General features: G+C 38.4%; 1 protein-coding gene and 2 long non-coding RNA genes across 5 annotated transcripts in view; 1 reads left to right on the top strand and 2 right to left on the bottom strand.

The window, feature by feature from the left end:
- Nucleotides 1-3,999: 3,999 nt before the first annotated feature.
- The window catches only part of LOC127006745 (progestin and adipoQ receptor family member 4-like), a 42,517-nt gene continuing 22,086 nt past the window's right edge, over nucleotides 4,000-24,430 (bottom strand). The window contains exons 3-5 of one of the 3 annotated variants that reach the window (XM_050877033.1): nucleotides 21,557-21,660; nucleotides 15,763-15,900; nucleotides 4,000-4,949 (exon numbers count right to left, since the gene is read on the bottom strand). In XM_050877033.1, coding sequence (XP_050732990.1) covers nucleotides 4,689-4,949; nucleotides 15,763-15,900; nucleotides 21,557-21,660 — 503 coding nt within the window. In that variant the 3' untranslated portion in view covers nucleotides 4,000-4,688. Of the gene's footprint in view, nucleotides 4,950-9,164; nucleotides 9,303-15,762; nucleotides 15,901-21,556; nucleotides 21,661-24,430 lie in introns of all 3 variants that reach the window. The other 2 variants (XM_050877032.1, XM_050877034.1) reach the window with 2 other exon arrangements.
- Nucleotides 4,952-9,065, top strand: LOC127006755 (uncharacterized). The gene is made up of 2 exons (XR_007759742.1): nucleotides 4,952-5,089; nucleotides 5,163-9,065. It is a non-coding gene; the product is annotated as an uncharacterized LOC127006755 (long non-coding RNA).
- On the bottom strand, nucleotides 9,298-11,310 carry LOC127006754 (uncharacterized). Its single transcript, XR_007759741.1, has 3 exons — nucleotides 9,930-11,310; nucleotides 9,701-9,811; nucleotides 9,298-9,446 (listed from the first exon to the last, which is right to left on the bottom strand). It is a non-coding gene; the product is annotated as an uncharacterized LOC127006754 (long non-coding RNA).

Genomic DNA, 24,430 nt, shown 5'->3' with positions numbered 1-24,430 from the left:
ATGAAAGAAATGCAGGTAAGCAATAATAGGAAAGAAACATGTGTGCTACTCCATAAACGTGAAGGCAGATAATGTGTGTGTCAAGGGCTCAATAAAAAGAAAAACTAGTAAATGTAGAGAGAAAGTAACACATTAGATACAGCAAGACATGTAGCAAGCATCTGAGTAAAAAAAAAATATACGCAATAAAGCAGAGAAGGGCAAGAATGTGTCAAGGGAGGTTGGTCACTACACACAAGGAAAACCAACTGAAAATATCGAACTAAATAATTATAAAAACTGGTAAATGTATACAGAAAGGAACACAAAAGCAAGCATCTGAGTAAAAAATATATATACGCAAAAGAGTGGAAAAGGGCAGAGTGTGATGTCAAGGGAGGTTGGTCACTACACACAAGGAAAACTAAAAAAAAAATGCAATTAGAAAAAAACTAGTAAATATATGCAGAAGGCAGAGAGACGTGTAGCAAGTATCCTTCAGTAAATAATAAAATAAGTATACGCAAAAGTAGAAGGAAATTGTATATATAAAAGGGTTAAGATAGGTTTGATTAACGCGCCGATACCTCGTCTCCTACTTCATTAATCCCATTTCTATTGTTATATATAAACTTTACTAACTTTCAAACCTCCGGGAAACTAATAGGAGAGAGTGAAGAGATCAAATAAATCAAATACATGATAATAATGAGGTCCAACGAAATGCAAAAAAAAAAATTGTGTATAGTCAGGTCATGGTCGACAGGTTAAGATCTTACTATTTACCCGTTTTCATCTCTTTCATCATTAATCTTCACATAACGTTAATTTGAGACGATATAACACACGCACCAACACTTGAATCACTCACATTAATACTGAGAACGTGATCAACACTTCTGACTAACCTTCCGCGGCCTGACTTAATTATTCCCGCTGTTTTCTTCCGTCCTTCAGCCATTCAGCCATCAAGTCAGTCCTGCACAACCACAAGAACTTCCAGGCATTGTCAGCACATATTTAGCACTTCAGAAACGTCGGAAAACACTAAATTACAAGGATAAATACAGCCAGTCCGCCACATATTCGCACTCGTGAACCGAACCGCGCCATGAAGCATTCCTCGGTCTTAACGGGGTAACATTTTTGGTTTTAATGGGTCACTATTTCATTTAACGTGTAACTTCGTATTTTCGTTGTGTTGCTTGACGATGCAGTTTGATTAGTTTTGAAACAATATAATCGGGGTCCTATTCACAACAGGCCTATTGTTATGGTTATTCTTCTGTAAGTCATGTTTGAAATAAAGATGTCGAGTTAAACTGAATCGTACAAGCTGTTGCATTCCTCAAAGTCTCTCGAATTCACTGATTATTGCTATTATTTATTCTTTATCCTGATAAAACGTTATTCATTCGACTTCATTGCCTTGTGTAATTTTTTTGGTGCTTGCAAACTGTCATATTATTGTCACTATTCTTAAACTATTTTACTTCACTGGACTGGCAAATTCTGTCAGATTGATGTCACTATACTTAAACTATTTTACCTCACATGTATAGTTTCTCTTCTTTTTAATTCTGGCACTAACAAAATGGGTGATGGTTACACGAGACGGACACACGATTCCTCAACTCAGTCAGTAAATCAATCCTCAACTCAATCAGTCAGTCAATTAGTAGGGGCGTATGCTGAGTATAGAGAGGAGGAGAGGCAAGTGCCTCGTCTCATGCATCCTACGACACCAACCCTTACTTGACCAACCAGAAATGGCTAAGGTTATTGAGATGACTGTAGTAACTTCCATGAGACAGGTAATCCTTGTTCAAGCCGGACCAGTAGTATACTATGAGTCGTTTTATAGAACACTTCGCCTCTCAAGAACACATTTTTGGCAAGGCTTTTATAGGAGTTGTAGACATTTCCAGGGGTAGTTTTATGACCCTGGTGGTAGTCTGACCCTTCTTCTGTACCACGAACCTAAAATACCGCTCATTAGAACCCGAGTGACCTCCTCTTGGGCCTTTGCAAGTAGATGATGTGAGAAGGGAAAGCGTCTGACAATACCAGCTTATATCCCCCCTTACTGATCTCGCCATTCCCAGGCCTCCTCGTCTCAAAGAGTCCCACTATATCCACCTTCAGCCTCCACAACTCCATTTCTTTTCCTTCTAGGCCACGAGACAAAAAGTACGAAAGGAATGGAGAGGTATGATAAGATTTTGTACCAAGATATGTAAAAGAGGAACGAAGGTGAGGGTTTACCTACAAGATCCTCATACATGGTAATACTATACAACAGTGGGTTAAGTTAGTTGTTCTTACACTGTTCACTTGTAGCAAAAGAAAAAAAACACAGATAGAAAAGTATAATTATGAGGAGGTGAGGGAAGACGAGGAAGAAGAAAGTTTACAGGCCAAAGAATTGACATTATACTCTCGCATCATATACAAATTACATAGACAAATAAATAAATAAGTAGAATAAGATAAATATGCTCATTTGCACTGAAGTTGTGACTCTAGAAATGACATCCTCCATTGAATGATGATGATGACGATGATGATAATAACAATAATAATAATAATAATAATAATAATAATAATAATAATAATAATAATAATAATAATAACAACAATAACATAATTCGTACATAAGAAATAGAAGCTTGTGTTGCATGCGGTATACAAAAAAAAAACTAGTAAAATATGTACAGACCATCAAACGGTGACTAATACGAAATCTCATACAAAAAAAAAAAAAGTTGAATATAAATATCTAAAGAAGGTCCCTAAGGATAACACCCCTACGCGACCTAACGAGGAGGGTGTCATGCGATTTGAATACCTAACTAAGGAATGAAATTGACTCGACTGACTAGCAGATCTACGGATACAGAAACCCTCTTAATCAGTATCGGACAGCACATAAGATTTACCGACCACACGAAGGAGACAAGGGAACAAAAACTAAAGACGGAAAACTAAGGAAATTGTGAACCCGCTAAGGTGATGTTTTTTTTGTTGTTGGTGATACTGCACGCTAAGGTTGATTGGTGCTTTTTTTTTTGCTGGTAACACTGCACGCTTAGGCGGTGTTTTTTTCTTTTGCTGGTAACACTGTATCGTTGAAAGGGTGTATTGTTTTGGTAGTATACATTAACTTTTTTTGTGTGTAGAAGTTTGTTAACCGTACAGAGAGAGGATTGTGGGTAGATTTGTACAATATAGGAGGAGGAGGAGGAGGAGGAGGAGGATAAAAGGAGGTGTAATTGGAGGAGGAATAGAAGGAAGAACAAGAAGGAAAAGAACAAGAATATCAAGTTATGCATATAAATCTTTGCATTAGAAGAAGAAAAGATGAGGGAGGAGGAGGAGGATAAAAGGAGGATAATTGGAGGAGGAATAGAAGGAAGAACAAGAAGGAAAAGAACAAGAATATCAAGTTATGCATATAAATCTTTGCATTAGAAGAAGAAAAGATGAGGGAGGAGGAGGAGGAGGAGGATAAAAGGAGGATAATTGGAGGAGGAATAGAAGGAAGAACAAGAAGGAAAAGAACAAGAATATCAAGTTATGCATATAAATCTTTGCATTAGAAGAAGAAAAGATGAGGGAGGAGGAGGAGGATAAAAGGAGGTGTAATTGGAGGAGGAATAGAAGGAAGAACAAGAAGGAAAAGAACAAGAATATTAAGTTATGCATATAAATCTTTGCATTAGAAGAAGAAAAGATGAGGGAGGAGGAGGAGGATAAAAGGAGGTGTAATTGGAGGAGGAATAGAAGGAAGAACAAGAAGGAAAAGAACAAGAATATTAAGTTATGCATATAAATCTTTGCATTAGAAGAAGAAAAGATGAGGGAGGAGGAGGAGGAGGATAAAAGGAGGTGTAATTGGAGGAGGAATAGAAGGAAGAACAAGAAGGAAAAGAACAAGAATATCAAGTTATGCATATAAATCTTTGCATTAGAAGAAGAAAAGATGAGGGAGGAGGAGGAGGAGGAGGAGGATAAAAGGAGGTGTAATTGGAGGAGAAATAGAAGGAAAAACAAGAAGGAAAAGAACAAGAATATTAAGTTATGCATATAAATCTTTGCATTAGAAGAAGAAAAGATGAGGGAGGAGGAGGAGTATAAGGACACGTAGTTCAGTGATGAATAGAAGGAACAAGAACAGGAAGAACAAGATGAAACTATGCATGTAAATCTTCTAAAACCACCCTGAATTCATACATACATACACATACATACATACATACTTACATCAGCTGGCATATGTATGAGTGTATGAGAGATAGAACAGTACGTAAAAGAAGGCGGTTTAATAGTTAATGTATATATGTCTAGGTCTTGTATAGGTCGATAGGTTTGCCACACCACTCGAATTAGTTGGCCTCATATCAGGGAAAAATATGTATATAGAAAAAAATATATACTGGAAAACAAGAGGATTAAAAAAAAACACTACTGAAAACGAGAACCAATAAACAGACCCATTTTGACAATACAGGTAACTCTTGTAACTCATCTCAATACATGTCATTTGGAGACGCCAGCTTTATACAGGTAATTTGCACACCTGAACTAAAACTTTCTCGAGTAATGAAGTCCCTGATATGAGTACTAATTAGAAAGGTGCGTACAAATTGACGAACATCAACACTCTTCACCATGTGCGTGCCTTGTAAACATGTCTAAATCGGTATATATTAAAGCCCTGGCGCAGCGGTGGGCGGGGGCGGGATGGCGGCGGCGGCGGCGGCGGCGACCAGGGCGGGGTGCTGGCAGGTGGTGTTGCCAGAGAGCCAGACGAGGTCGAGCACGGCGCCCTGGTGGAGGTGGTAGACGGCGTACACCACCACCACGTGCATGATGTGGTGGGAGTTGGCGAGCAGGTCCAGGCGCCCAGGCACCCATTTCTCAGGCACGCGCAGGGCACCCACGAACCCGCCAAGGACAGCAAGGAGGTCCTGAAGGGGAGGAGAGGGGATGATGATTACTGTTACCGAGTGTTTTGGGTTATTGGGGCATGAAGAGGTAAAATATTAAGGCTGGGAGGGGTCAAAATTACAATTACTGAGAGTGTTTGGGGTTATTGTTGTGTGAAGAGGTAAAATATTAAGGATAGGAGGGGTCAAAATTACAATTGCTGAGAGTGTTTTGGGTTACAGTCGTGTGAAGAGGTAAAATATTAAGGCTGGGAGGGGTCAAAATTACAATTACTGAGAGTGTTTGGGGTTATTGTTGTGTGAAGAGGTAAAATATTAAGGCTAAAAGGGGTCAAAACTACTGTTACTGATTGTGTGACGGCAGTGGCGTAGCTATTTATGAAGGTGGCACGCCTGAGTTTGGGGGGCATATTTGCGGATGTCTACGCATAAACGCGGATATCTACGTATATAAATAGATAGACTGATAGACACATACAAAGATAGAGACAGATAGATAGATAGATGTATGAGCATTAGAATGAAATCAGTAAATTTATACTTGTAGAGAAGTATAATTTTTTAAAGATTTACACCATTATTTATTGCTTTGGAAAATATTACAAATAATTTCATATTATTGAAATATGATTTAAGTTAAGTTACTAGTCTATGAAACAAAAGATAGAGATCAATGCTTGATATCAACATTTCAGTAAGTGACTACATACACGGCTGACATTAAACAATATAAATATGAACTGTTTCCTCTACTGTAAGAAAAAAATCATCATCTACTCGGTCAAACCTTGAATATGGGAACAATTGTTTATTTATGAGGGCAATGCATGGAAATATTAATAGTGCCAATTCCAGTTTTGCATCAATCGCAGGCGGACTACTGAACGACGGGGGACTTTCAAAGCGTTGGGAGGGCAGCGCTGTGGTTATCGATTCCTTTACCTGGAGTCAAGTCGTTAGCATCAGACAAAAGAACCAATACGAGAACAGCGACTCCCTCTCTACATGAAATAAGCTTAGCAAGTCCCCCACTATGCACTCTACGTGATATTAAGTTTATTTACAACCCAAAAAATAAAGGTTAGTCAAGCCAATCACTGTTAAGTAAATAAGTGAAACAGATGCATAAAAAAAGAGTGAAAATAAAAGTTGCAAGACAGAGAACGTGAGAGAAGACATTTAGCAGCTATTTATACATACACACACACACACACACACACACACGCACACATACACACACACGCACACATACACACACACACATACATACACACTTACCTGGCCGCCCTATTCATTGATTACTTACACCTGAGTCACCTGGGCGAGCTGGAACATACCTAGAGGAAAAAAACTCCCACACACGCCCACAGGAGAGAGAGAGAGAGAGAGAGAGAGAGAGAGAGAGAGAGAGAGAGAGAGAGAGACGTATACGGGTCACTGATTTTTTTCTTTTTCTTTTTGCGGTAATACGATTTTCTCTAAACCCAAAAATAAATTAAATATAAACTACAGTAAAAAAAAAATAAGCATACATAAATCAAGTGATATAAACAAACCATCATCTACGTATTGATAAAGTTCGATTACTATTATTATTATTATTATTATTATTATTATTATTATTATTATTATTATTATTATTATTATTATTATTATTATTACTACTACTACTACTATTAGTGTCGTCAGAGTTAAATGAAGCGAAATGGTAAACAAAACAAAACCATTAACTAGAAAAACGAACTTCATAACATAACATTACCACCACCATCACCACCACCATCGCCACCGTCACCATCACCACCACCATCACCACCACCACCATCACCATCACCACCGTCACCATCGCCACCGTCACCATCGCCACCGTCACCATCACCACCACCATCACCACCACCACCATCACCATCACCACCGTCACCATCGCCACCGCCGACAATAACAACAACACAGAAATAGCGTGAATCGAAGGACTTATAAGCTGGTCCGTCTGGAGGGTGACAGGCTCGCGTGACTGAGGCGGATACTCAAGACGATAAATGTAGAAGGCAAGAAAAAAAGAAACTCCGGAATGTTAACACGAGTCACAGCAATAATAACAATAATGACAATAGTGATAATAATAATAATGGTGATAAATGTACAGTCTTGGTATTCTTGTTTTCTTAGTATTATATTTTGAGTCGTTCGAGTTTGCTAAATATTGGACGCTAAATAAATAAATAAAAATAACAATAATAGTAATGATAAACGTCCATATTAAATTTTTAGTATTCTTGTTTTCTTCTTATTTTTTGAGTCGTTTGAGTTTGCTAAATATTGGACGCTAAATAAATAAATAAAAATAACAATAATAGTAATGATAAACGTCCATATTCTTACCATTCTTGTTTTCTTACTATTATTTTTTGTGTCGTTCAAGTTTGAAAAGAAAAAAAAATGATGAAACAGAAACGGAAAAATCTATGGCAAATCATTTTTTTTTCGAGTAAGCAATAATAGTAATAATAGTAATAGTAGTAAACGTCCACAGTCTTATCCATCTTGTGTTTTTCATATTATTTTTAAGTAGCATTCGAGGTTACAACAAAAATATGGACCAAACAAAAAACAAAGGAAACTCTACGGTCAAGACGCTTAATATTTCGAATACACAAAAAAGAATAACATGAGAATAACCCTCCATTATCATAATATTCCTGTTTCAATACAATTTTTGACGGACGTATTCGAACTTACAACAAAAAAAATGAAAACTTAACCAAAAATAAGAAAAACTCGGCTACAGTGATGCGCATTTCCCGATTAAAGAGAGAGAGAAAAAAAGAAGAGTCAGTCCATGAACGGTTAAAGAAAAAAAAAAGGGAGAGCAAGGACAGGAGACGAGATTTTATTTTTTTTATTTTCCCTCTTTTTTTTTGTCTCGAGGTGAAACATAAAACGGAAATATGAGAAACGAGGAGGAAAAGGTCAACGGTTTTGTCTCTTGAAGGAAGGAACGGACGGAGGAAAGAAGAATGAAAAGGAGGGAAGGAAGGGAGGTATGCAAGGGAAGAATGGAGGTAAGAGGGAGGGAAAGGAGGGAAGGAAGGGAGGTACGTAAGGGAATAAAGGAGAAAAGAGGACTGAAAGGGAAGAGGGAAAAAAAGAGTAATGAGAAATGACAGACTATGTAAAAAAAAACCGGTAGGGATGAAGAATATAAGGAGGAAACGAGAAAAAATGAAGAAAGCGAAAGAGGAAGGAAAAAAAAGGAAAGAGGAAGAAAGGGAGTAGCGAGGAACGGTAAGGAGGCAAGATGAACTTAATAGGACTCTTAGGTGAAGGATACTGGCCATCAGACGCAGACCATGAGCCGGAATACGAAGGAATCAAGCATAAAAGGAAAACAAAGGAGGGGCGGAGGAGAGGAGGAAAGGAGGCGGCAGGGAAAAAGACGTAGGACTCTAGGGTGAAGGATACCGGCCATTACCTGAAGAATATGAACCTGAAACCGAAGAAGGGAGAGAAAGGAAGGTTTGGAAAGAGAGGAAGGACGCAAGGAAACAAGAAAAGGAGAACCGTAAAAGGAAGGAGGTAAGACGAAAGATATAGGACTCTAGGGTGAAGGATACCGACCATTACCTGAAGAATAAAAACTTGCAACCGAAGAAGAAAGGAAAAGAAGACATGGAGAAGGAAAAGAAAGAACGTATAGAAAGAAGAAAGAAACGTAGTGAGGAAAGGAGGTAAAATGAAGGATATATGACTCTAGGGTGAAGGATACCGACCATTACCTGAAGAATAAAAACTTGCAACCGAAGAAGAGAGGAAAAGAAGGCATGGAGAAGGAAAAGAAAGAACGTATAGAAAGAAGAAAGAAACGTAGTGAGGAAAGGATGTAAAATGAAGGATATAGGACTCTAGGGTGAAGGATACCGGCCATTACCTGAAGAATAAAAACTTGCAACCGAAGAAGGGAGGAAAAGAAGGCATGGAGAAGGAAAAGAAAGAACGTATAGAAAGAAGAAAGAAACGTAGGGAGGAAAGGAGAGATGATGAAGGATATAGGACTCTAGAGTGAAGGATACCGGCCATTACCTGAAGAATATAAACCTGAGACCGAAGAAGGGGAGAAAAGGAAGGCTTGGAAACGGAGGAGGAAGGACGCAAGGAAAGAAGAAAAGGAGAACCATAGGAGGAAAGGACTTAAGACGAAGGATGTAGGTCTCCAGGGTGAGGGATACCAGCCATTACCTGCAGGATGATGTGCTTGAAGGCGTAGGGGTGACCGCCCCCCCACGGCGAGACCCGCAGCGTGGCCGAGGCTGCCCGCATGAGGAAGGGCAGCGTGAAGCAGAACCTCCGCTCCCAGGGATTGCGGGCGTGGGAGGCCTAAAAAAACGACACCACGCCGCTGCTGGGCTGAGGGAACGGTGCTACGCCCTTACCAGACCCGACTTGACCTCAACAGAACCGCCTTGCCTTACAGACCAGCCCTTGCCTCAACAGAACTACCCTTAACAGAACTACCTTTACCTTAACAGAACCGCCTTGCCTTACAGAACCACCTTTACCCTTAACAGAACTACCCTTAACAGAACCGCCTTGCCTTACAGAACAGCCCTTGCCTCAACAGAACTACCCTTAACAGAACTACCTTTACCTTAACAGAACCGCCTTGCCTTACAGAACCACCTTTACCCTTAACAGAACTACCCTTAACAGAACCGCCTTGCCTTACAGAACAGCCCTTGCCTCAACAGAACTACCCTTAACAGAACTACCTTTACCTTAACAGAACCGCCTTGTCGTACAGAACCACCTTTACCCTTAACAGAACTACCTTTACCTTAACAGAACCGCCTTGCCTTACAGAACAGCCCTTACCTCATCAGAACCACCTTTACCCTTAACAGAACCGCCTTGCCTTACAGAACAGCCCTTACCTCATCAGAACCACCTTTACCCTTAACAGAACCGCCTTGCCTTAAAGAACAGCCCTTACCTCATCAGAACCACCTTTACCCTTAACAGAACTACCTTTACCTTAACAGAACCGTGAAAAGAGAACATAAAAGTGGGTATAGGTCGGAAGGAAAGCGGGTGGGTAGGAAGAAAAATGGAAAAGTGGCTCCCGTAAATACCTTAGCTTATCCGTATTTAACTTAACAGAACCATTTTTAACTTAACAAATCAATGTCTACTTTAACTGAATCGTGCTCGCCTTAAAAGAGACGGTGTTAGCTTAGAAGAACCGAGTTTACCTCAAAATAAATGGGTTTCCTTAAGAGAACCTACACATAAGGGTGTTTACCTAAGAATAATGCTAATACGACTCAAGAAAACGGTGTGAAGATAGTGAAATAATCTTGAAACATCTATTAATGATCAGAAAACATCAGTGAACCAGACTAACATTATGATCGACCTTACATACAAACGAATTGCTCTCCGATAATTTGAATCGAAGTGAAAGTCATTTTTTTATGCTATTTTGTTGCTTGATCCCCTCAGCTTGCCAGATCTTATGAGCTGTCAGACGCCCGCCCTCTAGTTTAGTTATATATGCTTAAGAAAAGATGACTATCCAGAGAAGCGAGAAATATAGTGAAACCCCTTCCAGAATATGTAATCCTGGAGGTAGGAAGCACTAAAGTAGGAGGGAACAGAGTAGAGATTGCTGTCAGTAGCCTCAAAGACCTATGTTTCGGTGAAGAAGAGAAGGTGAGGTTTAGAGGAGGAGAGAGATAACGTTGACTATGAAGGAAAAGAAAACAAAGAGCGTAAGACTAAAACAACACACACGAAATTTAAGGCATTAAAACTAAACTGATAAAGAAGATGAAAATAAAAGGAAAATTAGAAATAGCTTTTGCCAACTTGGAATTAATTAACAGGAAAAACCAATGAGATAGTTACGTTATTTTACCTTTTGTTTTCTTGTTTTTTTTCCTTTTTTCTTTTCTTTCTTTTTAATACTAATGGATTTGTCACGACTGTTTGGATCTGGTAACATTGTTTGGCGTTACTAAGGTCAGTGTTACCAAGGCAGCGGCAATGCGATACACACACACACACACACACACACACACACACACACACACACACACACACACACACACACACACACACACACACACACACACACACACTTTACTTAAAACAAAATTATAGTGAATAGAAGGAGTTAAGGAAGAGTGAAGAAACGGGAGAAGGAGAGAGGAAAGGGAGGAATAAAGGTAGGAAGAATGAATGAAATGCGGAGGAGGAGGAGGAGGAGGAGGAGGAGGAGGAGGGAGGGGGAAAGAGGAGCTCACGAAGAGACCTGAAAAGGGTTAAATGAATAGATTACGTAATTTTGTGTTTAAAGAGAGAGAGAGAGAGAGAGAGAGAGAGAGAGAGAGAGAGAGAGAGAGAGAAGGGGAGGTGGGGAGAGCTTGAGGTCTTTCTTCCTTAAGCTAGCAAGGTCGGATCAATTCTCTCTCTCTCTCTCTCTCTCTCTCTGCCACTAAAACTCGGCTATTGCCCCCAACAAACCTATATTAACATTCCTCTCTCTCTCAGGTCGCTGATCGTCCTGCCGTAAATGACCTCACGGCACGACATCCATTTTTTTTTTTCTAGGATGAGCTAAGTCGTAATGGATTCCAGGGAACATTATACAGTGTAGCGAGTGAAAAGGAGGGGGAGGTGAAATAGAAGAAGAACAAGAAGAACAAGAACAAGAACAAGAAGAACAAGAACAAGAAGAACAAGAACAAGAAAAAGAACAAGAAAGAAGAAGAAGAGGAAGAAGAAGAAGAGAAAAAGAAGAAGAAGAAAAGGAGGAGGAAGAGGAGGAACAGTAAAGAACTGACGAACACTAAGATGATGATGATAGGAGGAGGAGAAGAAAGATAAGAAGAAGAAGAAGAAGAAGAAGAAGAAGAAGAAGAAGAAGAAGAAGAAGAAATTATTACCTTACGGACGATGGGAAGGAAAATGAAAGAGAAAATGGGAAGGATAAAAGGAGGAAGAAATTATAAAGTTTGAAAGGAACATAAATAACACGAGGAAAGAAAATGCTATGAAAGAAAGAGAAAATTATAAAGTATAGGATATGCGACGAAAATAAAGAAAAGGGAGAAGAAAAACAAGAGAGAAAAGAAAGAGGGAGACAGTGACAGTTAGGAGGGCAAAAAGGAGAAAGAAAAGGGAAGGGCATCGTAAGGTGAGTGGAAGGAAAATAAAGAAATCAAAGAAGAGGATGACAAGATAAAGGAGTTAGGAAGAAGAGCATAAAAAGGAAAAGAAAGAATATAAGAAAATGGGAATAGGGAAAATATAAAGAAAGAAATAATAAAAGGAATGCAATAAAATCAGAATAACACACACACACACACACACACACACACACACACACACACACAAATTCATTAGCAGTGGGAATTAACATTAAACCAAATCATTTTACCTCAGTCGTTAGAGATATTATTATTATTATTATTATTATTATTATTATTATTATTATTATTATTATTATTATTATTATTATTATTATTATTATTATTATTATTATTATTACCACCACATTTTTTCGCTTAAAGTTTCGGTCACTCGTATTTCTTCACAACTTTTCAAAATATTCCGTCAAATGTTAAAAGGAAATGGAAAATCGTCTCCCTTATTGATAATGAATGATAAAAAATAAAGAGTCATGCGTTGTCTTATTTTTTTTTATTCTCGATAAAAAAAATAGAAATCCTTGTCCTGAGTCATAGAAAAAAGATGAAGACAAAGAAGACGATGAAGATGATGAAAAAGCAGGAGAAGAAAGAAGACAAAGATGATGATAATGATGAAAGAGGAGAAGAAAACAGACGAAGAGGATGATGAAGATGAAAAAGAAAGTAGATAAAGAAGACGATAATGATGGAAAAAAATGTGAAAAAGAAGTAAAAGAAGAAGAAGAAGAAAAGATGAAAAAGAAAGCAGACAAAGAAGACGATAATGATGGAAAAAAATGTGAAAAAGAAGTAAAAGAAGAAGAAGAAGAAGAAGAAAAGATGAAAACGAAAGCAGACAAAGAAGACGATAATGATGGAAAAGAATGTGAAAAGGAAATAAAAGAAGAAGAAGAAGAAGAAAAGATGAAAACGAAAGCAGACAAAGAAGACGATAATGATGGAAAAGAATGTGAAAAGGAAATAAAAGAAGAAGAAGAAAAGATGAAAACGAAAGCAGACAAAGAAGACGATAATGATGGAAAAGAATGTGAAAAGGAAATAAAAGAAGAATAAGAAGAAAAAGAGGAGGAGGGGAAGAGGAGGAGGAGGAGGAAAAAAAGAAAAGTTGCCGTCATCTCTAACAATCGAGTAGGAAGCAAAAGAGAGAGAGAGAGAGAGAGAGAGAGAGAGAGAGAGAGAGAGAGAGAGAGGAGAGAGAGAGAGAGAGAGAGAGAGAGAGAGAGAGAGAGAGAGAGAGAGAGAGAGAGAGAGAGAGAGAGAGAGAGAGAGAGAGAGAGAGAGAGAGAGAGAGAGAGAGAGAGAGAGAGAGAGAGAGAGAGAGAGAGAGAGAGAGAGAGAGAGAGAGAGAGAGAGAGAGAGAGAGAGAGAGAGAGAGAGAGAGAGAGAGAGAGAGAGAGGCTCCCTTCCCTCCCCCCCACACACTTGAACCCTTGTCATGCACGGTTGAAAATTATGAGGAAAAAAAAAACAAAAAGACAAAAGAAAACGAGAAAACGAGAAGGAAATCATGCACGCAATAATAATAATAGTAATAATAATAATAATAATAATAATAATAATAATAATAATAATAATAATAATAATAATAATAATAATAATAATAATAGTAAAGAAAACATGTCCCCCCCAAAAATAAAAAAAATAAAGAAAGATAATATTTAAAACTCAACGCATAACGAAGGAAAAAAGAAATAAAGTAAGAGGAAAGAAAGTAGAGACAGAAAGAAAATGAGGAAAGAAGAAAGGATGAAAGAGAGAAAACAAATATGAAAGAATGAATCAAAGAAATAAACAAAAAATAAAGAATGAAAGAAAGAAAAAGAAGCTAGAAAAGAAGAAAAGAAGATAAAACACACTCATTAACGAATAAAACAAAACAAAACAAGGTAAACAAATAAAAGAGAAATGAGAGTTTAATAAGTTAGTGCACCACCACCACTAAGACTACAAGAAGTAAACACACACGCACAAAACCGGTACAAAACAAAAGCGCAGGCACGGAAGAAAAAAAATACTCTCAAAACAATACGAAAAATAAACTAAAGAAACACACCCACTAAGAACACTAAAAGCAACACACCGTAAAGGGAAGAGGAAGAGGAGGAGGAGGAAATGGAGGAGGAGGGGGATAGGGATGACGAGAAGTAAATGGAGGAAAAGGAAAACGAAGAGAAGAAAATAGAGAAAAAGAAAGACGAAGTGAAGGAGGATGAGGAAAAGGAGGAGGACGAGAAGTTAGTTGAGAAAAAGGAGGACGAAGAACAGTAGAGAGAGGAAAAGGAGAACGAAGAAAAGAGGAGAAGAGGGAGAGAAGGAAGAGGAGGAGAAGGAAAAGAAGGAAAACGAAGAGGAGTAAGAGGAGGAAAAGGAGAACGAAGAAAAGAGGAGAAGAGGGAGAGAAGGAAGAGGAGGAGAAGGAAAAGAAGGAAAACGAAGAGGAGTAAGAGGAGGAAAAGGAGGACAAGGAGAAGTAAGTAAAGGAAGAGGAAGACGAAGGACAGTAAGTGAATGGAGAGGACGAGGAGGAAAAGAAGGAAAAGGAGAAATAGGTGGAGGAAAAGGACAAGGAGGAGAAGTAAAAGAAAAGGAAGACGAAGAAAAGTAGGCGAATGAAGAGGAAGAGAAGGAAAAGAAGGAAAAGGAGAAATAAGAGGAGGAAAAGAAGGACAAGGATAAATAAGTAGAGGAAGAGGAAAACGAAGAACAGGAGGTGAATGAGGAGGAGGAGGAGTAAAACAAGGATGAGGAAAATGGAGGAGTAATATACGCGTCATGCAAGTGCGAATCAACCGTGCAAGCAAGCCATTAACCAACTCAGGCAAGGAATGAGGGAGGAAGAAGGAGGAAAGGAAGGTACCATGCATGCCTTCCTTCCTTCCTTCCATGCTTCCTTCCTACGTTCCTGATTTAGTGTCTTTTTCTCTTTCTTCTTCTTCTTCTTCTTGCGCCTTCTTGCTCTTCCCTGCCCCGCCCCTCCGTCACACCTTTATTTTTTTTTTATTGTCCTCACCTTGCCTCATACACACACACACACACACACACACACACACACACACACACACACACACACACGTAACCTTCCCCCCCTACCCACACACACACAAACCCACCATTACACACGCACACATACAAACACAACCTTCCCTACCTTTCTCCCACACACACACACACACACACACCCACATGCACACAAACACACACACACACACACACACACCCACATGCACACAAACACACACACACACACCACTCCTTCCATACACGCTAAACAAACCATTACTCAACTTAACCCCACACAAACACTCTCTTTCCTCCTTTCTCACACACAAACACAGAGGCGAGGACACAAGTATATCAAATCCATGCTTCCATCCTTCCACTCCTTCCGTTCACAAACACAGCAACGCACACGCTAAACAAACCATTACCCAACTTAACCCCACACAAACACCCTCTTTTCTCCTTTCTCTCACGCAAACACAGAGGCGAGGACACAAGTAGGCCTATATCAAATCCATGCTTCCTTCCATCCGTGTGTATGAGGCGAGCGAGGTGTGAACGGACGGAGGAAACGGCAGGGGCGGAGACGGAAGGGGCGGCGGGTGGCGGAGGGGACCAGAACTTGCCTGCATAACATAGTGCATAGTAGCGTGCGGATGTCCCCCCCCTAGAGGCGTGCCCCTAAGGTAGAGGAGCGAGAGCTGCGTCACCACGGCCATTGAGAAGCTGAGTCGTCTGGCCATGGCTGAGCGAGCGGTGAGGGCCTGAAACACCACCACCAGGCCCGCTGAACACACCACTCACCGGCACTCACTCACTCAGCCCCCCGCACACTTAGCACTCTTAATCACCATACTCACTTCACATATTTACTCATTCAGCATTCTCTTCAATCCTTTTTTTCACTGTGAACATTCAGTCAGCATACTCTGAACTCAGTATTCCTTTTTTTTTTTCACTCTGCACAGTCAGCACTCAGCACTCCCTTCAGCAGTTCTTTATCTCATTATGCACAGCCACTCAGCATACTCAGCACGCTTCTCCCTACACGCTCAGCACACTTACTCAGCATACTCAACAGGTTAATTCCCTTCGTCAGTTTTTTTTTCACTACGTTAGGTCAATCAGCATACTCAGCATTCATCTCCCTTTACGCTCAGCACACTGCATACTTATTTAGAACATTCATTCCCTCCATCAAGCAGTCAGTCAGCATGGTCAGCATCTCATCTCCCCTCACGCTCAGCATCGTATTAACTCAGCACATTTAATAGTAACACTTCAGCGTCCCCCTCGAGCTCAGCACCTATACTCAGCACATTCAGTCAGCATACTCAGCAGGAAGACTCATTAAGCATATTCCACCCCTTTCTCCAATTTTTTCCCTACTCAGCAAAGCCCTCATTACTCAGCATTACTCAGCATGGTCAGTCCCGTAAGCAATCACCATACTCATTGATTCACCTTATTCAGCAAAGTTAGTAAGCATATTCGGCACCACCAATGAGCCACACTTTCCGTCCACTCTCTTAACCATTCATCATTATAGCGGGATTTTATTTGCTTCCCTTGCTGTAAAAAAAAAAAAAAAAAAAAAAAAACGCACTATATCCAGCACTAAACTCGACACCCCTTGACACTCATTCACTCGCAGCATGACTCAGCATACTCATTGCAGCACTTTTGGCGTCACATATTACGGTCCACTTCCTCTTTCATCACGTAACACACACACACACACACACACACACACACACACACACACACACACACACACACACGCAGTCACACAAACACGCACGTTCCTACAAAATCGAGCCATCCGTTACGTTTATTTATACGTTCAAGCCCTCACCGTTCATCTCCGTGACATACATAACACACACGCACACACACACATCACCGCTTACACACACACGAACATACGCACACACAAACGCATACACATACAATAACTAACCTAACCCTCTATTTATCTTTTAACTATTCACAAGATCCTTTTACATAGATTACAACACCGTTCGCCGTAACCTGAACCTCCTCCTCCTCCTCCCTCACTCCTTATCCATCCATCATTTGTTAATCTTTAATAGGATCGCGTGCAGAGTGAATGAGGGCGTCGATAAGGGATTCCAGTAGCCTTAAACGGGTTTGCACAGCGTGTGTTTATGTGCCCGGCAAGTCATTTCTATCCAGGCTCTTAAAAGGAACTCCTCTGGTTGACTGAAAGGTTGAAAAGTGAGAGAGAGAGAGAGAGAGAGAGAGAGAGAGAGAGAGAGAGAGAGAGAGAGAGAGAGAGAGAGAGAGAGAGAGAGAGAGAGAGAGAGAGAGAGAGAGAGAGAGAGAGAGAGAGAGAGAGAGAGAGAGAGAGAGAGAGAGAGAGAGAGAGAGAGAGAGAGAGAGAGAGAGAGAGAGAGAGAGAGAGAGAGAGAGAGAGAGAGAGAGAGAGAGAGAAAAAAAACCTTCGTTGATTTCCTATGCCAGAACTTCTATGTACCATAATAAAAACCTTCCACATTTCTCAAAACTTTCGAGTACACACACACACACACACACACACACACACACACACACACTCGACATATACACACATACACCAACAAACCTCACCTACACACACATACAATAACACACGTTTTCTAATACACACACAAACACAAACTTACAAACAAAGCATACTACACAAAAAAACTAAAATACACACACAAACAACACAAACAACAGTAACTAAACAAAATATAACGCAACACAACGAGGTGGGGTACATATATGAAGGAAGAGGAGGAGGAGGACGAGGAGGATTACAAAAGGAGAGCAATTGGTGCCACTCTCCTCCTATATGGCACTAAAGGGGAGGTGGCACTCAGCATGTCACCAGGGTCATGCGACACATGCAAAGGGAAGGGAGGGAAGGGAGGGCGTGAAGGGAGTGGAGGGACAGACACGAGAGGAAGGGAAAATGTGAATAATAGTGAGTTTTATGGAAGGAAATGAGGCAAAATTGAGTCTCCCATTAAAACTGTTGTAATAGACGTTTTTCTGTTTTTCTTTTTTTTATTTTGCAATGTATTTCCTTCTTATCTGTTTCAATGTATTGTTTGATTATAACTATCTGCTCTTATCTCGCATATCTGATTATTTGGTAATTAAAAGGGGGAATACGAAAAGCAAGAGGAGGAAGAGGAGGAGGAGGAGGAGGAGGAGGAGGAGGAGGAGGAGGAGGAGGAGCTGAAATGTCCCTATTGAGTATAATATATTGACCTACTTACGTGTGTGTGTGTGTGTGTGTGTGTGTGTGTGTGTGTGTGTGTGTGTGTGTGAGTGTGTGTGTAAGTCTGTCTCGCTTTCTGCATGTGTGTGTACGTATATAAAAACAAAACAAAGGAAAATCGCACATACACACATATATACACACACGAACATAAATAAAACCCAGTCACTCTCAAAAACTTTCACCTCTGCCAAAAACAAAAAGTCAAAAACAAGAATGACGATTGATTATGCGTTTTTCATCTCTTTTTGTGGCATCGAAAACGTACTTAGCCACATGAGAACAGATGACATCGTACCAAAAGAGCAAAATATATTGAACGCATACCTTTGAAAACATGAAAGTGACCTCGTAGGTACCAATAGCAAAATATGATGAACGTGCACCTGTGAAAACATGAGAAAGTGACATGATACCAAAAGCAAAATATAATGAACGTACACCTGTGAAAACATGAAAGTGACATCGTACGTACCAGAAGCAAAATGTAATGAACGTACACCTTTGAAAACATAAGTGACATGATACCAAAAGCGAAATATAATGAACGTACACCTGTGAAAACGTGAAAGTGACATTGAAGGTACCAAAAGCAAAATATAATGAACGTATACCTTTGAAAACATGAGAAAGTGACATGATACCAAAAGAGCAAAATATGATGAACGTACACCTGTGAAAACATGAAAGTGACATCGTACGTACAAGGAGCAGAATATAATGAACGTACACTTGTGAGAACATGAAAGTGACTTTGAAGGTACCAAAAGCAAAATATAATGAACGTACACCTTTGAAAACATGAAAAAGTGACATCGTACGTACTAGAAGCAAAATATAATGAACGTACACTTTTAAAAACCTGAAAAAGTGATATCGTACCAAAGAGCAAAATACAATGAACGTGAACTTTTGAAAACATGAAAAAAAGACATCGCACGTACCAAAAGAACAAAATTTAATGAACGCACACCTTTGAAAACACAGAATAAAACACCGAAAAGCACTAAAACATCGTAAAACACCAGTGAACTCAAAACGTACCTGTGAATCATCTCTCCTCGAAACGAACAAACGGACAGACACAAAAAAAAGGTAATTAAAAGGAATATGAAAATCGGCCTCTTTTTAAAACCACATAATTGGAGAAAATGGGAAAATGGGAACGATCAGAAGCGAAAGAAAACGTTGTACCTGATCGACATTAAAAACAAACAGACAAAAAAGAGGGTCTGTATAATCCCATTTAAGAGAAAAAAAAGTCGAAAAGTAATTAAATATGAATATCAGTCTTTTAAAAATCACATTAATGAGGAAATAATGGAAAGTGAACGATTAGAACGGATATTATGCAAGAGAGAGAGAGAGAGAGAGAGAGAGAGAGAGAGAGAGAGAGAGAGAGAGAGAGAGAGAGAGAGAGAGAGAGAGCACCCGAAATAACTTTAACTAACGGGCATAATAAGGAGAGAATGACCGTCGCGTGTTAGCCGGCATTTTTTTTTTTCTAAGGATGACTTGAGAAAAAAAAATATGGAAGGAAAAAGAAGTCGGAAATAAATAGGAGAGATGATTACAATACAACTTAATGGCTCGCTCATAACAACACTAGTAATAATAAAACACTAACAGTAAATGAAAGAGTAAATAAGTAATGGCAGTAGTAATAATTAAATCGATTCATATATTTTTTTCTCTTTTTCAACTTCGGCCAAAATAAATAAATAAAAATATCGCACGTTTGTTTACTCATTATTTTCTCTCTTTTCAATATATTTTACTTCTTTATTCTTTACACGTTTACATATTATCGGTTATTTCATTTCTATTTTACTTATTCCTTCGTTTTTTTGTTTATATTTTACTTTGGTTTTCCGACTGTTGGCATGAAGGAAGGAGTGAAACCAGAGAACCAAACGAATGAGGGAAAGAGGGTGTTCAAAAACTAGAGAGCTACCCCTGAAAAAGACACTTACCAAAAAATAAACAAAAATGGAGAGAACGGGTTTTTACATTACAGGAAGGCTACCAACAAGAATAAAACTGAAAGAATGAAATAAGGTCTCACCAAGTTCTTATAATCTACTTTCTGATATAGTTTTTTTAAAGAGGGAAACGTACATATGGATATTAACTTCAAGATTATACCCTGAGGAGATACGAGCCTAAAGAAATCTTAAGAGAACAGGAGTAGATATTATTATAGTCCTTCCCGGCGAATCTCTCAAAAACAATGATCAGAATATGGCAGCAGCTTTATCATATTGTTGTTGTTGTTTTTTTTTTACAGGAAATGAAGCAGCTCTAAGGCAAAAAAACAAAAAGGAATCGAAGAAGCCCGCTGTCGCTGATCCTACAAATAGTTTATGGTAAAAAAAATTCCCTTGAGGTTACTATGACACATTTTGGTGATATATTTACAACCGCAGAGGAAAAAAACATTGCAAGTATTATTTTTTTCATATAATCGGTATCTTGCAAATGACAGCCAATCCCAGAACAGCGAGGGAATCAGCTGTTCGGTCTATGCTGTCACGATAAAGAGGTCAGAGGTAAGGGAATAATATTGACACTCGTAAGGGAAACAAACATAACAGGTATTCTTTTTCATCATCAGTACGTTGAAAATGACAGCGAATCACGGAATAATAAGTGAATCAGCTGTTCGCCTCATGATGTCACGATAAAGGAGTCAGAGTTAAAGTAATAATAATAACGCCGTTGCCAAAAGGTGAGCATTGTTTTTAAGAGAGACGCTTGAACGGACTAGAATACAAGACCAAAAAAACTATCCTAAAAGATGTACATAAAAAGTTAACTCTTAAAACTGATATTATAATTGACATTCTTAAGGGTAAACCTAGACAAAAATTACTTAAAACTTGCAAAGGGCTACAAGCTTACTACTAAATTGCATACTTATCAAATTTATTACTTTATTCTACTTATTTACCCCAAAAAAACTTACTTTGTAGCATTAAAATAGTTATAAATAGTTATCTTACATGAGAGAGAGAGAGAGAGAGAGAGAGAGAGAGAGAGAGAGAGAGAGAGAGAGAGAGAGAGAGAGAGAGAGAGAGAGAGAGAGAGAGAGAGAGAGAGAGAGAGAGAGAGAGAGAGAGAGAGAGAGAAAGGGGGGTAGGGGGACGTACCTTATACAGACACCAGAGGGAGACGGCGCAGTAGACGGCAAGAACTCTCCATATCCACTGACCGCTGAGGCAGGACACGGAGGCGTACACTGTGGTGAGAGCGCCTGAGGAGGAAAACGAGAGCGGTTACTGAGGGAGGGAGCGAGGGAGGAAGAAGCGATAGAAGAATAGAGGGACTAGAGACAGGAGTAGAGTCAGGAGAAATGGACAAACGAAAAGGGGAATGAAGAAGAAGAAGAATTAGGAGATAAGAGGAAGGGAGGGAGAAGAGACAGAAGGATAGAGTGGTCGAGGAAGGAGGATGAGAGGGAGAGTTACGAGGGAGGGACGAAGAGGAAATAAGATAAAGGGGAGAGGAAGAAGGAGAAATTACCAAAGGAAAAACAGAAAGGAAAAAGAGCTAAAAGGATGGAGAGACTGGAGGTAGGAGGAGTGGAGGATAAAGGAGAAATACAGGAAAAAGATAAAGAAGAGATAAAAATAGAGAGATTGGAGGTAGGAGGAGAGAAAACGGGAGAAATAAACAAAGGAAGAAAGGAAGGAGGACGAAAAATGAGTAGATTAGAGGAAAGGAGAAAGAAGAAAGAAAGAGACTGGAGGTAAGAGAAGAGGAAGGAGAAGAAATAGAGAGAAAAAAAGGAAGGAGAGAGAGAGAGAGAGAGAGAGAGAGAGAGAGAGAGAGAGAGAGAGAGAGAGAGAGAGAGAGAGAGAGAGAGAGAGAGAGAGAGAGAGAGAGAGAGAGAGAGAGAGAGAGAGAGAGAGAGAGAGAGAGAGAGAGTTAAGAAAGAAAGTTAAGAAAGAGAAAGAAAGAATGTTAAGAAAGAAAGTTAAGAAAGAAAGTTAAGAAAGAAAAAGAAAGAATGTTAAGAAAGAAAGTTAAGACAGAAAGTTAAGAAAGAAAGAGAAAGAAAGTTAGGAAAGAAAGTTAAGTAAGAAAGTTAAGAAGGAAAGTTAAAAGAAAGTTAAGAAAGAAAAAGAAAGAAAGTTATGAAAGAAAAAAGTTAAGGAAGAAAGTTAAGAAAAAAAGTTAAGAAAGTTAAGAAAGAAAGTTATGAAAGAATGAGAAAGAAAGAAAGAAAGAAAGTTAAGACAGAAAGTTAAGAAAGAAAGTTAAGAAAGAAGGAGAAAGAAAGAGAAAGAAAGAATGTTAAGAAAGAAAGTTAATAAAGAAAGAGAAGAAAGAAAGTTAAGAAAGAAAGAGAAAGAAAGAAAGTTAGAAAAGAAAGTTAAGAAAGAAAGAAAGAAAGTTAAGAAAGAGAAAGAAAGTTAAGAAAGTTAAGAAAGTTAAGAAAGAAAAAGAAAGAAAAAGAAAGTTAAGAAAAAAGAAAGTTAAAAAAGTGCATAAAGTCACTTAATTATATATAGTTACTAAGTTATAAAGTTGCCCCATGATAAAAAAAAAGTCTGCGATTTCTACTTATCTTTTTTTTTACTTTTTTTCTACTTTTTCTTTATCTTCATGAAATCACTTAATTATTCAGTTGCTACGTCATAAAGTTGATCCATGATAAGGTTGCCGTGATCTCTCCTTATCTACTTTTTTTTCTTATTTTCTTTATTTTAGTAATTCTTTTTTTTTCTTCGTCTTTTTTTCCCATTATGTTGCGGCAGAGGATGCGGGTCAAGGGCAAAGGAGCAAAATAGCAGAAAGTGGGATCACCCGCAATACTCTCTCTCTCTCTCTCTCTCAAGTTCACTAACAATTCTTTTCTAATTCGTTCTGATTTGTCTCTCTACAAAAAAAGGGTACAAAGGAGATCACAAAGGGTTATCAGACATAGTTAGGTTCCTTCATAAAGTTACTCTGAAGCATGAAATTAGTGTTGCATCGATCTATTTTTTTGTTGTATCGATCTATTTTCCAGTGAAGGAGATAGTCAATGAATGCGTAAAACAAAGACCAGAAAAGAATATAATCAGTTTTAGCTGGAAAGGTTGACAGAGTTATCGTGGCGTGAAATAATTAATGTTGCATATATATAATTTGCGGTTAGGAAGTCGTAACAAGAGCTTAACAAAAAAAAATGACCGTAACTTAGAGCTTAACAAAAAAAAGACCGTAACGTAGAGCTTAACAAAAAAAATGACCGTAACTTAGAGCTTAACAAAAAATGACCGTAACTTAGAGCTTAACAAAAAATGACCGTAACGTAGAGCTTATCAAGAAAATAACCGTAACGTGATAATCCAAAAAAAAAGTTAGAAATTCGTCTCTCCATCTGTCTCTGTGTCTTCCCTGATACGTACAATTCCTACGATCCCACTCTTACGGCGAGCGGCGATGTTATTTACACTTATTTATTTATTACTTTTATTCTTTATCTTGTTTATTCTATTATGGATTACTGTTATTTTGCCCTCTATTTCTACTTTATGTTCTTTATACTTATTTATTTATTTACTTTTATTCTTTATTATCTTATTTATTCTATTGTGGATTTCTGTTATTTTGCTCTATTTCTACTTTATGTTCTTTATACTTATTTATTTATTTATTTACTTTTATTCGTTATTATCTTGTTTATTCTATTATGGATTTCTGTTATTTTGCTCTATTTCTACTTTATGTCCTTTATACTTATTTATTTATTTACTTTTATTCTTTATCTTGTTTATTCTATTATGGATTTCTGTTGTTTTGCTCTATTTCTACTTTATGTTCTTTATACTTATTTATTTATTTACTTTTATTCTTTATCATCTTGTTTATTCTATTATGGATTTCTGTTATTTTGCTCTATTTCTACTTTATGTTCTTTATACTTATTTATTTATTTATTTACTTTTATTCGTTATTATCTTTATTTTACTCTCATTCTCTATATTATTTTTTTGTTATTTTTTTATTTTTTTTTATTCTTTTTATCTGTTTTA

Source organism: Eriocheir sinensis, chromosome 33 (genome assembly GCF_024679095.1).
Source record: "Eriocheir sinensis breed Jianghai 21 chromosome 33, ASM2467909v1, whole genome shotgun sequence".
Taxonomy (NCBI): domain Eukaryota; kingdom Metazoa; phylum Arthropoda; class Malacostraca; order Decapoda; family Varunidae; genus Eriocheir; species Eriocheir sinensis.
Note: the sequence above shows the minus strand (reverse complement) of the source record. Positions and strands in the feature narration are given on the sequence as shown.